Below are 14,233 nucleotides of genomic sequence, written 5' to 3' on the forward strand. Positions count from 1 at the left end.
ATAGGAAGTTTGAAGAAGAATCTTAAAAGAGAAAAGGAGAGGGAGGGATGGGGAGCATCAAAAGCACAGAGACCACTGCATCTGAAGCACAGAGGGGACACTGAGGCCTTGGGAAGCCGTGATGAGTAAGGGAGATGACAGAGGAAGGGTCTAGACCAGTGCTGTCCGATAGAAATATAATGTGAGCTACATATTAATTTTAAAATTTTTGGTAGCTATAATTTTTAAATTACAAACAGGTGAAATTAATTTTATGTTATTTAGCTCACTATATCCTAAATTAACCATTTAGGCATGTAATCAATGTTAAAAACTTATTAATGACATATTTTACATCCTTTTTTGTCATCCTGAGTCGTTGCAATCCAGTGTTTATCTCACATTTACATCACCTTTCCGTTGTGATTAGCCACATTTCAAGTGCTCAAGAGCTACGTGTGGCTAATGACCCACACTGGACAGCACAGTTCTAGACAGTGAAAAGTCTTCAAGATCGGTTAACGAGATATGGAAGGCTCGTAGGCAGGGCAAGCAGGAGAGTGACATGTAGATGTGCATTTTAGAAAGCTGGTATTGACAATCATGTGAAGGACACATTTCCATGCAGGGATGAATGGAGGTGGAGAGGCCAGAGGTAAGGTTTTTTTGCACGTGGCTGGTAAGACTGGAAATGGGTGAGTCTTTATGAAGAGCAATTTGGCAGTGCTATCAGAATTACGACTGCATATACATCCCTATTCTGCAGTTCCACTTCTAGGGATTTGTCCCGTTTATTGATTAGCACCTCTGTGAAGTGACCTATGTACTAAGTTGTTCTTTACAGCCTTTTTTATAATAGTAAAAGATTAGAGGGCTTCCCTGGCGGCGCAGTGGTTGAGGGTCCGCCTGCCGATGCCCGGGATGCGGGTTCGTGCCCCGGTCCGGGAGGATCCCACGTGCCGCGGAGCGGCTGGGGCCCCGTGAGCCATGGCCGCTGAGCCTGCGCGTCCGGGGCCTGTGCTCCGCGACGGGAGGGGCCGCGGCAGTGAGAGGCCCGCGTACCGCAAAAAAAAAAAAAAAAAAAAAAAAGATTAGAAACTCCTTGTGTCCATAAAAGAGGGTACTAGCAGTTGAATAACTTATAGTGCATCTATGCAATGGAATGCAATGAGCAGTAGAAAGAAGGAAGACCCTCTCTATGTGCCAACATGGAAAGATCTCTAGAATACATTAAATGGAAAACGGAAGATGCAGAGCAGTGTGTATAACATGCTACCTTTTGAGGATGGGCACAGGCTCTGAAGAGCACTCTGACCAAGGTGAAGTCCCAGAGCTTCCTCCCCATGAAGGCAAAGACCCAGAGGTGAAGGAGAGTTTGGAGAACATCGAGTAGTTTCGCAGCACTGTAGTTCCGCCGGAGCATTGGGTATGTAATGGGGAGGCTGGGAAACGGATATGGCAAAGAGACCCTTGAATGCCAGGCTGAAGAGCTTGAGCTTTACCACAGGTGATGGAGTCTGCTGAAGGTTTTGAGCAGAGAGTGCTTTTCAAATAAATGCCTTCTTTGTGAGGAAAAAAAGATGCTTTTGTGTAAAAATGCTTCTGGAAGGACACAGGAGAAGCTAATAACAGTGATTGCCTCTGGGAAGGGAATTTAGTGAGGGGAGTAGGAGGGAGCCTTTTATAGTTTCAAAATTTGAACAATTCAAACAATAAAACATAAAATTAAGTACATTTAAATGTTTAAAAAGAATGTATTGCCATAGCTCAGGCAAGGGGCCCTGAGGCCCTGAAGTGAAGTGGTAACAATGGGCAAGGAGGGTTGGGCCGTATCTGAAAGTGATTTAGGTGGACAAGACCCAGTGATGAGTTGAATATGGGACAGAAGAGAAGATTCTAGATTTCTGACTTGAGTGGATGAATGGTGTATCATTTACCAAGCTGTGGAATCTAGGAGATAAAGCATGGATTTTGGAGGGGGTTGGGTGAGGGTAGGTAGCGGTGCGGGGAGTGGAAATGAGGAGACTATGGGTCCAGTTTTGCACAGGCTGTGTTTGAGGGGACTATGGGACGTTCAGGTAGTCTTGAAAAGTGAGACTTAGGAGAGCCTAGAGATACAGATGTGGGAGTCATATTTGCATCTGGTGAGTTGAAGTCGTGAGAGTGGATGAGATCACCCTTTGAGGGTGTACAGAATGAGCTGAGACGTGCCTCTTGACAAAATCCTGGGACAGTTGACTGAGGCTGAATCCAGGGGAAAGGTCTGTAAAGGCAAAGTGAGAGGTAACAAAAGAACCAAGGGAAGATGGTATAGGAGAAGCCAAAAAGCAGAGGTTCAGGAATCAGAGAATGAAATGAAGAATGAAACTATAGAGAGAGGTCAAATAAAGATTAGGACAGAAGAGAGTCCACTGGGGTTAGCCACGTGGAAGACACTGCGAGCAGTTTCAGAGGAGGCTGGGGATGAGCTGGGAGTCAGACTGCAGGGGGCTGAGCAGACAGGTGGATGGAGAGTCAGCTCCTTCATGCTGCCCATGAAGAGAAAGGAACATAGTAGGAACCAGTGATGGAAAGCTGGGAAGGCTTTTGTTGCTATTGTTGTTAAAATAAAATAGAAGAGATTGAATGTTTTGGACAATACGCTCCTTGTTTTTAATTTCTTTGGGGTTAAAAGAGTGTCATCCGCCACTGTCAAGTCTATCCCAGAGCCCTTGAAGCCTGGTCTGAACAAGAGTATACCCAGAGAAAACCATAATTCAAAAACAACACATGCACCCTATGTTCATATCAGCACTATTTACAATAGTCAGGACATGGAAGCAACCTAAATGTCCATCAACAGAGGAATGGAAAAGAAGATGTGGTACCTATATACAATGGAATATTACTCAGCCACAAAAAGGAACAAAATTGGGTCATTTGTAGAGACGTGGATGGATCCAGAGAGTGTCATACAGAATGAATTAAGTCAGAAAGAGAAAAGCAAATATCGTATCATAAAGCATATATGTGGAATCTAGAAAAATGGTATAGATGATCTTATTTGCAAAGCAGAAATAGAGACATAGACATAGAGAACAAATGTATGGATACCAAGGGGGGAAGGGGTGGGGAGGGAGGGCTTGGGAGACTGGGATTGACACATATACATTATTGATACCATGTATAAAATAGACGGTTTCTGGGAACATACTGTATAGCACAGGGAACCCTACCTAATATACTGTGGTAACCTAGATGGGAGGGAAGTACAAAAGGGAGGGGATATCTGTATGTGTATGGCTGATTCATTCCGTTGTGCAGTGGAGGCTAGCACAACATTGTAAAGCAACCATACTCCAATAAAAATTAATAATGAGAAAAAAAGAAAACAAGTGCAACATCATCTAAAGAAAAACCCACTGGAAGCCCCCAGTGGGAGCAGATGCGGCAGTTTTCCTTCTTTTGTGAAAACAGCAGTGCCCTCTGGAGGCAAAAATGCGTCTTCTCCCTGCATTTTTGGATTATACTTGGACTTGCAGCTTTTCCTGACATGTAAGAATAATCCTCCTGCCAATGCAGGTCACACGGGTTCGAGCCCTGGTCCAGAAAGATCCCACATGCTGCGGAGCAACTAAGCCCGTGAGCCACAACTACTGAGCCTGCACTCTAGAGCCCACGAGCCACAACTACTGACCCCAGATGCCTAGAGCCCGTGCTCCGCAACAAGAGAAGCCACTGCATTGAGAAGCCCGCGCACCACAACGAAGAGTAGCCACTGCTGGCCGCAACTAGAGAACCTGTGCGCAGCAATGAAGAACCAACAAAGCCAAAAATAAAATAAATAAATATTACCAAAAAAAAAGAAAGAATGATGGTGCTCTGATGCTGTAGAGAGTCGCACAAAATTTTCCTATTGTAGAGGCATCAGAAATCATTTCAGAGGCCTAGAGGCAACTATGTGGAAACAAGTGTGGGCAATGGTGTCTTTAAGCATTTTTATTATTATTCTCCTCAAAATTCACAGTCTTTCATTCCTACCTGTTAGAAGGAAAAATTATTAAAATATGTTTTCCCACGGTCTCTGATTTTTATCCAGACAATCCCCTTTCTAATTCGATCAGAGATATTTATCACAAACTCAGTAACGTATGTCCTCCACAGGCATAAGCACAGTTCCCTCTCTTTGGACACCTTCAGGGGTCTTCACTCACCCATAGGCTGGTTTTTTCCTCATTGCTCTTTGAATGCTGTGCATAGTTTTACTATTTGGTATCATCATCCTCTTCTAAATATGTAAAAGCCTGCTTCGTCCTTTAAGGCCTGGCTCTAGCCTCACCTTCCTCATAAAGCTTTCCCTGCTGTAGCCCATACAGTTATTTCCCTTCTTTGAATCTCTCTGTAAAGGATAGAGGGTAAACAGTAACAACAGCAGCAAAAGCAATGTGTGCATCTTCACCAAGTGAAATTAAAAGTCACTCAAGATCAGAAATCTTGTTTAGTCTTCCTGTTGTGTATTCTCACCAAATTCCCTAAGATGCTCATCATATTACATCCTATTCATTCCTAGAAGGAGGCCGCCACATTTGGGAAAGACAAAACAGAGTAAACATTGAAAGACCCCAGAGACCTGGAGGATGGACTTTTCCAAGGTAAAAAGCATAAATGTATATAAGTAATAAACTTTGATCAGCCCGTGAATAGTTCTTCCTGTAACAGCAAAAAATCTGGGGTCTTCAGTTATAACTGGTATACTTATTTGGTTTTACTCTCCCAGTAAAAGTTTTCTCTTTCCCCATGCGAGAGATGGGGACTCAGAATATGCTAGTATAATCAACAGAGTCAACATGAGGATGGGTGATTTTTTAAAAAATGTCACCTCAGTATCATTTTTATTCTCTCTACTCATTCAACAATTCTACTTTTGCAGCACGCAGGGAGGAGGAGGATGGAGGAGGAATAAAAATAAGGGACTAGGGAAAAGGCACCTCATTTGTTTATCCTGAAAATTCCACATTCAGGCTTGTATCATGAAGTAAGCAATTGAAAGTGGTAGATGGGGAGGTGTAGCTGATGAGGCTCATGTCCCCATGTTGTTCTGTCTAGAGAAACCCCACAAACCTTTGGAGATTGGATCCTGTCTGAGAGTTTTGGGTCATTTTGGTCTGTGACCTTTGAGCCTTTTCAAGTGGTAATCTCCAGACCCTCATCCCATCCAGAATTAAAAGTGCATTGGCCTCTAGGGAAGCGGGGTAGAGTCAGTGTTGGCTGGAACATTTAGTATTTCAGGTATCTCAGGCACACTGATTAAACAAACAAACGTGTTCCCCTTCCCCCTCAAACCCAGTGTTCTTAGGAAGGTTTCTGTTGCTTTGTGTTTATGAAGCGGTATTTGTTATCAGTAATCTGTAAATCATTCGGTCTCAATTTTTTTTAAACCACTCTCACTTTTCACAGGGTGTCGGAGCAGCAGCTTACAATGAGAAATCAGGTAGGATCACCTCACTCCCACTCTTGTCTCAGAAAATCTTTGCTCATATCTTTCCTCAGTGGAGAAAGGGGAATACAGAGGAGACTATCTCCCCCACAGATGCTCAGGTGCGTGACTGCAGGACCTTGTGGGGACCGGGCATATGCCTCAGAAGGGGGACTGCTTCGGAAGCAATGTGGCACCAGCAGATGTGTTCCCTTAGGGCTCCCGTTGATCTTATCCTTTGCCCACAAGATGTGAGACCCTTCTGACCACAGCCCTAGAACTGAAACTGTTGATAAGAGGTGACCCACTGATTGTCTCCTTGCTCAACAAAGCTTGTAAGAGCCAAAACGGGGGCTTCCCTGGTGGCGCAGTGGTTGAGAGTCCACCTGCCGATGCAGGGGACGTGGGTTCGTGCCCCGGTCCGGGAAGATCCCACGTGCCGCGGAGCGGCTGGGCCCATGAGCCATGGCCGCTGAGCCTGCGCGTCCGGAGCCTGTGCTCCGCAACGGGAGAGGCCACGGCAGTGAGAGGCCCACGTACCGCAAAAAAAAAAAAAAAAAAAAAAAGAGCCAAAACGGAACCTGCCTAAACTTGGGTGGCCCACTTGAGATTTTCAACCAAAGCACAAGCCTGTTGGCTCGGACTACTCATGTGCTGCTGCTTTTAGGTGATTGTAATTGAGGTCACCAGAGGTCTTTCTAGGTGGCTCAGATTAGAAATGGGAATTGAAGTAAAAAATAATTACTGCACTATAATCTGTTTTAGGGCACACATTTTTTTCACATCTCTGAAGTAAGGCTACTCTCTACCCACTGATAGGTTTAGTTGGCATCGTTTTTCCTTTCTCAGTGGCATATAATAATGATGCCCTAGACCCCATGAAATACACTGGCACAGGTTGGGTTCTCCAGGACGCGGAAACTGAGATGGAGTTAGGAATGCAGAAGGTAAAAGGAAAAGAGAAGAAACTGGATTGGGCAGGTGGAACCATCAGACTGTAATGTAAACCTGGCGAAGCTCTGCCAGTCCGGGCTTCCCTGGTGGTGCGGTGGTTGGGAATCCGCCTGCCAATCCAGGGGACACGGGTTCGAACCCTGGTCCGCAAAGATCCCACATGCCGCGGAGCAGCTAAGCCTGTGCGCCACAACTACTGAGCCTGCGCTCTAAAGCCCGCGAGCCACAACTACTGAAGCCCGTGCGCCTAGAGCCCATGCTCTGCAACAAAAGGAGCCACTGCAGTGAGAAGCCTGCGTACCACAACGAAGAGTAACCCCTGCTCACCGCAACTAGAGAAAAGCCCACATGCAGCAACTAAGACCCAATGCAGCCAAAAATTAATTAATTAATTAATTTAAAAAAAAAGCTCTGCCAGTCTGAGGTTGCTCATTGGCGGAGTCCCACATTGGACATCAATGGCCTTGTTCAGCCATTGATGGGAGCCACCCTGAGAATAGCGTGACCTGGGTTGGAAGGCTGAGATGGGCCCTGAGGGGCTAACAACTGGAGGCTGTCAGCTAACCATACTGCCCCCTTCACTGAAGGGGGATCTGAGCAGCACATCATCTTGCTGCCACATGCAGTAAATAATTTTTAGCCAATCAGTTTTTGTGTTTTTTTTTTGTGCTACGCGGGCCTCTCACTGTTGTGGCTTCTCCCGTTGTGGAGCACAGGCTCCGGACGCGCAGGCTCAGCGGCCATGGCTCACGGGCCCAGCCGCATCACGGCAGGTGGGATCTTCCCGGACCGGGGCGCGAACCTGTGTCCCCTGCATCGGCAGGCGGACTCTCTACCACTGTGCCACCAGGGAAGCCCAGCCAATCAGTTTTAATTCCACCAAAATCGCGCTACAAAACTAGAGTATGATGGAGAATTGTTTACTGTCATATCGTCGGTGCTCCGCCCATGTGCTGGACTATGTCCCCAGGAGCATCCTCGACCAATGACTGATAAAAACTGGACAAATATCCCAGCTCCTTTACCCCTCTGGTGATATAATTCTGAGACACATGGTCTAAACTGTCCCCCTGTGGAGTTAAAGCTTCATTTGCTTTGTAACACCCCCTTTATTCATTTCTTTCCTTTCCCTGTCTCACTTTCCCACTCTCCTCTTCCCATCCCACACCCCTGGTGTTTTCTGGGATAACCTCCCAAATAAACTTACACTCAAACCTCCGCCTCAGAATCAGCTCCTAGGAGAACCCAAGCCAAGACACTGACAAAGGCTAATGAGTTATGAATAAAGCCTCCACATATTTTTGACTCATAAGTAAGTCCTTTCTAATACTTGTGCCTTAAGCATGGGTCTTCCCACACTTGCCATTTTTATGTAGATTTTTAAAATCTATGAGCCCTGATATGCACAATTTTAAACCACCATCATTGTATCATAGTAGCTACCACTTATTGAATATTTACTGTATGCCGGGCACACGACTAAGCACTTTATGGTGACTTACCATTGAAAACTCTTGGATATCTTTGGTCTAATTACAGGTCTAGGTGAGAGGGAGAATCAGGAAGGGGCCTAGAGGAAGCTTGTCTTTCCTCTTGCACAGAAGAAGCTCAGTCTCCTGGTGTGAAGTAGAATTACATCCTTTTCAAAGGGACGCTTGCTCATTTCTTTATTTTTTATCTTCTCTCCCTTTCCAGAGATTGATAATCTCAGAGAAAACTACAGTCGGCAAATTTCCATTAATCACAATGACTTCAAAATTTTAAAAAATAATGAGAGTCAGCTGTGGGAAGTCCTCCAGAAAAAATTTAGCTGTATCTTTACCCTAGTTTCTCCAGCCCAGGAAGGTAACAGTGAGTCTCTACAAGTCTTCAGAAAAATGCTGGTGCCCAGGCTAGAGTTATCTGTCTGGAAGGATGACCTCACCAGACATGTTGTTGACGTTGTGGTGAATGCAGCCAATGAAGACCTCATTCATGGGGGAGGCCTGGCCCAGGCCCTTGTGAAAGCTGGCGGCCTTGAAATCCAAGAGGAGAGCAGAAGATGTGTTTCCTTATATGGCAAAATTCCAACTGGTGACATAGCTATCACAGGAGCAGGGAAGCTTCCCTGCAAACTCATTATCCATGCTGTTGGGCCTCGGTGGGGGTTAATGGATAGACAGGAATGTATCGATAAACTGCGTAGAGCCATTAGAAATATTTTGGATTTTGTCAATCGTAATGGGTGCCTTGAGACAGTAGCTATTCCAGCCCTGAGCTCTGGGATTTTCCAGTTCCCTCTGGATTTGTGTACACAAGTCATTGTGGAAACTATCAAGTGTTATTTCCAAAACATGCAACTAGCCAGTAATTTGAAAGAAATTCACCTGGTAAGCAATGAGGACCCTACTGTTGCTGCCTTTAAAACCGTTTCAGAAGCCATCCTAGGGAGGAACGAGATGGGGTCCCGGGTGAGTCAAGAAGCCACCGACCTTTTCAATACTATGGTTGTGAACAACCTGACTCTCCAGATTGTCCAGGGCCACATTGAAATGCAGGAAGTAAGTCTTTGTTTTATTCTCTTGCACTCCCAAAGGGTATCCCTGAACTGTTTGTTACCTATCAAGTATGTTTTGAGCATATACTATTTCAAACACGGTTTAGAAAGCATCTTCTTAAGTAAGGTTAAGAGTATGGATTTCATAGCCAGACCATTTGGATTTCAATACTAGCTTTGCCACTTACTAACTGGGTGACCTGAACCAAATTACTTTACGGTTTGATCCTCAGTTTCCTCATCCGTAAAATAAGGATAATAATAGCACTTATATCTTAGAGTTGGAATCAATACACATAAACTGCTTAGAATAAAACTTGGCATGTGGTAAGTATTTATAATTATTATTGCCATTATTCTTAGGCACCATGAGGAAATAGAACAATCTTTGATTCTGAGGAACTTAAAATCTATTTTATTCTTTTTATGTAAAAAGATTCTCTATTTGAAAAATCTCGTTAGGGAGACAAACCATCTGAACATTTCTAAAGCAACCTAGCAATAATAAACAAAAAAGTCTTAATACAAAGTGAATTCATATTTAAGAGTATATACATTTGTGACAAGAGTGGAGTGTAGTAGATCAAGAAGGATTACTTCAGAAGATGTGAGTTTTAAATTGGCAGGAGAAGAGGCCTGGGTGGTTAGAATGACGGATCAGAGAGATACAGAGGAATTGACAGATCAAAAGTAGTAGGCTGGACCAGTCAGGAGACCTAAGCGGAGCTGTAAATCATATTCTGAGTATATGGCTCTGTGCCAGGAGCTGTGGAGGATACAAAGTGTAACGTAGCATTTAGCCAGGGATCATAGGGCACAAAGGTGAGGACCCTGACAGGGAGGGGAGAGAGTCAGGGTAACAGTGAACCTAGGTACTTCTGAATTAGTGCAGCTTCTCTGCCAGGCAGGGAGTAGCTCGAAGGTGGAAATCGTGGCTTGTTCATCTCTGTAGCCGTGGGGCTGGTCTCTGGGCATGCAACTGGGTGTTCAACAAATTACCGATGAGTAACTGAAGGGGGCAGCAGGGAGCAAGGGTTGCAACAGAGGAAGAGAGAGAAAGAATATAAGGCTATATTCTCTATTTTTCCCCTGGATCTGACTCTCCTATGGACACAATCAAATAGACTTAATCACAAGTGAAAATATGCCATTTATTGTCTGCAAGACAATTAGAAAGAAGACTGCGGGGACCCCATGAGATGAAATATTCATTTGATAAATCATTAATATGCCAATTTAAAATTAAAGTGGAAACATCCTGGTTGAGTAACTTATCCCTTTAACTAAAATTTTATTGTATTTAATTATTGCCAACACAAGGAACTTTAAAATTTGTAAAGGATGCCAATGCCCCCGACTTGCAAATTCTGATTTCACTTTCAAAGTGACACATTCATTAACATCCATGAGAAGTACCGAGGTTACCCCCAAAGGGAGCCAGAGCCATCAGGATAAATTGGGGGATCTGGGGACCCCACCAAGAAGGAGGCCTATTTCCCACCAAAGACTTTTATGTCCCATTTGTGCTTTCTTTCACCATGTACTACTTACCTTAAAAAACACAAACTTTAGGGGATAGAAACTGCCTGAGAAATTTTATTTTCACTCTGTAAGACAAAATGAAAATTCACATAGAAACAGCAAAAAGTGATGACAGTGGGGCAGAGAGTGAAACCACTTATGGATAAAGCTTAAAACAAATCATAGAGAATGCTGTGAATCTGGGATATTGGGGGTATAAGCCAGCAAGGGGCTGACAGATGTTTGCAATAAAACTTGTATCATCTACATACTTTACCTAATTTGTGACTAGGACAGACAGATTCATGGCAGTCAAATGATCACGCTTTGGAAATTTTATATCCATTATTAAGTGATATTTCTGTGGATTTAGGATTTTCAAATGTATTTTTCAAAGCTCTTCAGGGAAATAAAGATTTAAATTAGTCATTTAAAAAAAAGTAATTTAACACTGAATCTTGTTCATTTTTTTCCCTTTTCAGACGAATGTAATTGTTAATTCTGTATATACACATGGTGGTCTTAGAGCTACATCTGTGTCAAAATCAATTCTACAAGCAGCAGGAGATGAAATAGAAAGGGAATTTAGCCAAAATATGACTAACACACCACTAGATTCCCAGTTGGTACTGGTCACAAAAGGATTTAAATTGCCCTGCAAATATGTATACCATGTGTTGTGGCCTTCAGGATATTCTGAACAAAAACTGGTAAGGTCAAAATAAATTTATCTTTCTGTATCTCCAGAGTCTATGTTGTCTGTTGAATTTCCATCCTGTGATTACATTCATGAAATGTTATTGTCAAGTGGAATAATCCCCATTCTCTAGTACTCCTGTGAATACCTGAAACACTAAACAGGTATTGCTGTCACAAGTTATCTTAAGAAGTTTAATTTAAAATATCACCTAACCCATGTCTAAATTTTAAGTGGACCTACCGCAAATAGACACAGAAACATCAGGGCTCCCTCAGTCTGCACACTTGTTCACGTCAGCGCACCCAGTGACCCTGTAGGCCTTTTAGTAGTGGGCCTGGGATTCAGCCTCTCCATATCTCCTGCCATCTGTTAAATTCCAGGAGTACCTGGATCTCCCTTCCAATACCATTCCAGTCAAATCTATCGCCTGTGGCGTCTGTGCCTGTGGTGGAGCTTAGCTTTCTGCCTGACTCTACAACTGAGGGACGTAAATTGCATGCATTAAAGAATAGGGGGAACCTACTGACAAGTGGAGAGAGGGAAACTTAATCCCCTTTTCTAACTTTGTCTATCTTTATTTTGTCTCCATTTCTGGTCTTCTCTTGTTTAGAGAGCCCTCAAATCCCAAATTGGTCCTCCAGTCACTCTCTACCCCTCAGTTTTTACTACATTAGTAAAACCTTCCTACATTAGTATAACTAATATATATTAGTGTAATTAGTATATGTAATTAGGATAATATATATTAGTATAATGTAGGAAGGTTATTAGATAACCTTCCTACATTAGTATTCAGTTTGAATGTTGAAACATTGATGGAAGTGTAAATCTGCCAAAAATAAATTATGTAACAGATCTTAATGACATTAAATAAATGTTGCTTACTTACTTTAACCTTTACCTCCTTTTATTAAAGCTCTTTATTTAGAGCTTTAAATAAAGCCTTTTATTAAAGCTCTTCTGACCCAGAAGTGGCAGGTAAGTGGGGATAAACTGAAGGTTGGCTCTCTAACCTGGGGAGAAGGCTACATAAACTGAGGGAAATCACGATGCTCAGACGTACTGAATGGCACAAAATGGACCACTTTCTGAGCCCTTTCATTTCTCATCATCTAACCTTATAGCTATAATGGGTCCCCTATGGAGTGGTACCTTTCCTGTCCTCTGAGGAGGGATGGACATGGCCCTGAGGAATAGTGGAGGCTGGCATTGTAAAATACAGGCAGGATTAAGGGGTAAGTGAAGTCTTATTTTTGACTCAAGGCTGATGTTGAATTTGTGTTTTTCCTGCAGACATTGGAAACTGCAATGAAGAAATGCTTGGGAAAATGCCTTGAGCTAAATATAACTTCCATTTCCTTTCCTGCCCTTGGGACTGGAATCTCTGAAGCAGCAGAGATTATGTTTAATGAAGTTTTAATGTTTGCCAGACACCATTTGCAACAATTAACTGTAAAGTTTGTGATCTTCCCAAAAGAACAGCAGTTATATAAGGTAAGTTAATGTCTTAGAAATGTACTTCAGTTCGTTTGTTCATTCATTCACTCAACAACATCTGTTTAGTATCTCCAGAGTAAGACACGGGGCCTGTTAAGTGCTGTACAGCATGGTGATGGTCTAACTTGGTGAAATTTAATTTTTATAAATTGCTCACTTCTGACCTAGTAAAGAATGTCATTGTACAAGCCATGTTAACCTCACTACCTAGCTTCTCTTTTGTCCTTTATTGGCATTTATTCTTCCCTCTGCTCCTTAAAGGTAAGGAGCCTCCTAGTTTTATGGGGTCCCCTACTCCTACCCCTTCTCTTTCCCACCTCCCAGGCTGTCTCCGTGTGGGTGGTTGCCATTTTCTCTCTCCCTACAAGGAAACAGACTTGTTCTATCTTGTTCTTTTCTGGAACAAGTGTAAAGGTTCTTATTCCTCTTGCTGCCTCACTAGACACAGGGAGGTTTGTAGTGTTTACTGATTTCCATTGCTGATGTCAAGCTCTCCATGTTACATCACTGAAGAAGGAATTGGAAAGAGGTGTTCACAGTGGGGTCTCATGAGCCAGTGTAAGCCAGCTCCAGTACACCACTGTCTCATCCACAGCTGACCTGAAAGATTGGTGAATTACCCAATGAAGTAGCTTACCTTCTTGACAAAATTAAACATCCTGTCATTCGAAAGAAGTTCACCAGTCCTCCCCCCGCCCCCAGCAGAGGACTGTTACTGGGCCCAGATAGGTGCCCTGAGTACATCTCTGGACTGTCCATAAAGCACCACATCCCTGTAAGAGGAATGAACCACAACTAGAAAAGAAGGCTCTCATTCTCTTCAACATACAAACAGAAATGTAAATGGCGGTTCAACAATACAGAAAAGATCAACCACAGTCTGAGGGCTCCCCCAGGGGCTAATAATAACAGTAGTTGCCATGAGTTGCATCAGCCAGATACTGTGCCAAGAAGAGGCTGTCTCTCTTCATTCTCCCCTCAGTCCCATGATGAAGCCACTATTGTCATCTCCATTTTACAAATGGGACCAGAGGTTAATATGTACTCACCAATCCAGTGGCTGAGCCAAGATACCAACCTGTGTCTGTTGGTCTGACCCCAAAGCCTGTGTTCTGAACCACTAAGCAAAACCACAGAAAAAATAACTTGAAAGATGATACAGCTTTCAGTTTTGTAACTCAAAGGAGAAGATTATCTTACAAAGTAACTTATGTTATACCCTGAACATTGACCATTCCTTCAGGCTTTTTTCAATGTTAACACTACATTATATCCATGTGGAGGTATGACGTGCACGTACACATATGTGTACACCTCTGGTCTTCTGCTAAGCACATCTTTTCTTCCTAAATAAGTCTTTCAATGAGGGGTGTATGTTCAGAAAGATCAGAGGGCAACTTACACAGTTCTTCACAGGGGGCATTACCTTGGCAAGGTCCCTACATTCCAGAAAATGGATTTGTCAGGCATCTAGAGTGGACCTGACTCAGGAAGACCAACCCATACTGAGCTCACAATAAAGTGATATTTATGTTCACACACTCATGAATTTCCAGTTCATGGATGACAATGAGTAAATAACTCCCCAGCT

At 43.3% G+C, this 14,233-nt stretch overlaps 1 protein-coding gene across 1 annotated transcript in view; it reads left to right on the forward strand.

Moving 5' to 3' along the window:
- PARP9 (poly(ADP-ribose) polymerase family member 9) overlaps positions 1-14,233 on the forward strand; it is a 32,413-nt gene that overhangs the window by 594 nt on the left and 17,586 nt on the right. Inside the window, 5 exon segments of the mRNA XM_079922599.1 lie at positions 4,529-4,610; positions 5,416-5,449; positions 8,084-8,928; positions 10,928-11,155; positions 12,439-12,639. Coding sequence (XP_079778725.1) covers positions 4,596-4,610; positions 5,416-5,449; positions 8,084-8,928; positions 10,928-11,155; positions 12,439-12,639 — 1,323 coding nt within the window. The 5' untranslated portion in view covers positions 4,529-4,595.

The sequence above is a fragment of the Stenella coeruleoalba genome (assembly GCF_951394435.1).
Source record: "Stenella coeruleoalba genome assembly, chromosome: 5".
NCBI classification, from domain to species: Eukaryota; Metazoa; Chordata; class Mammalia; order Artiodactyla; family Delphinidae; genus Stenella; species Stenella coeruleoalba.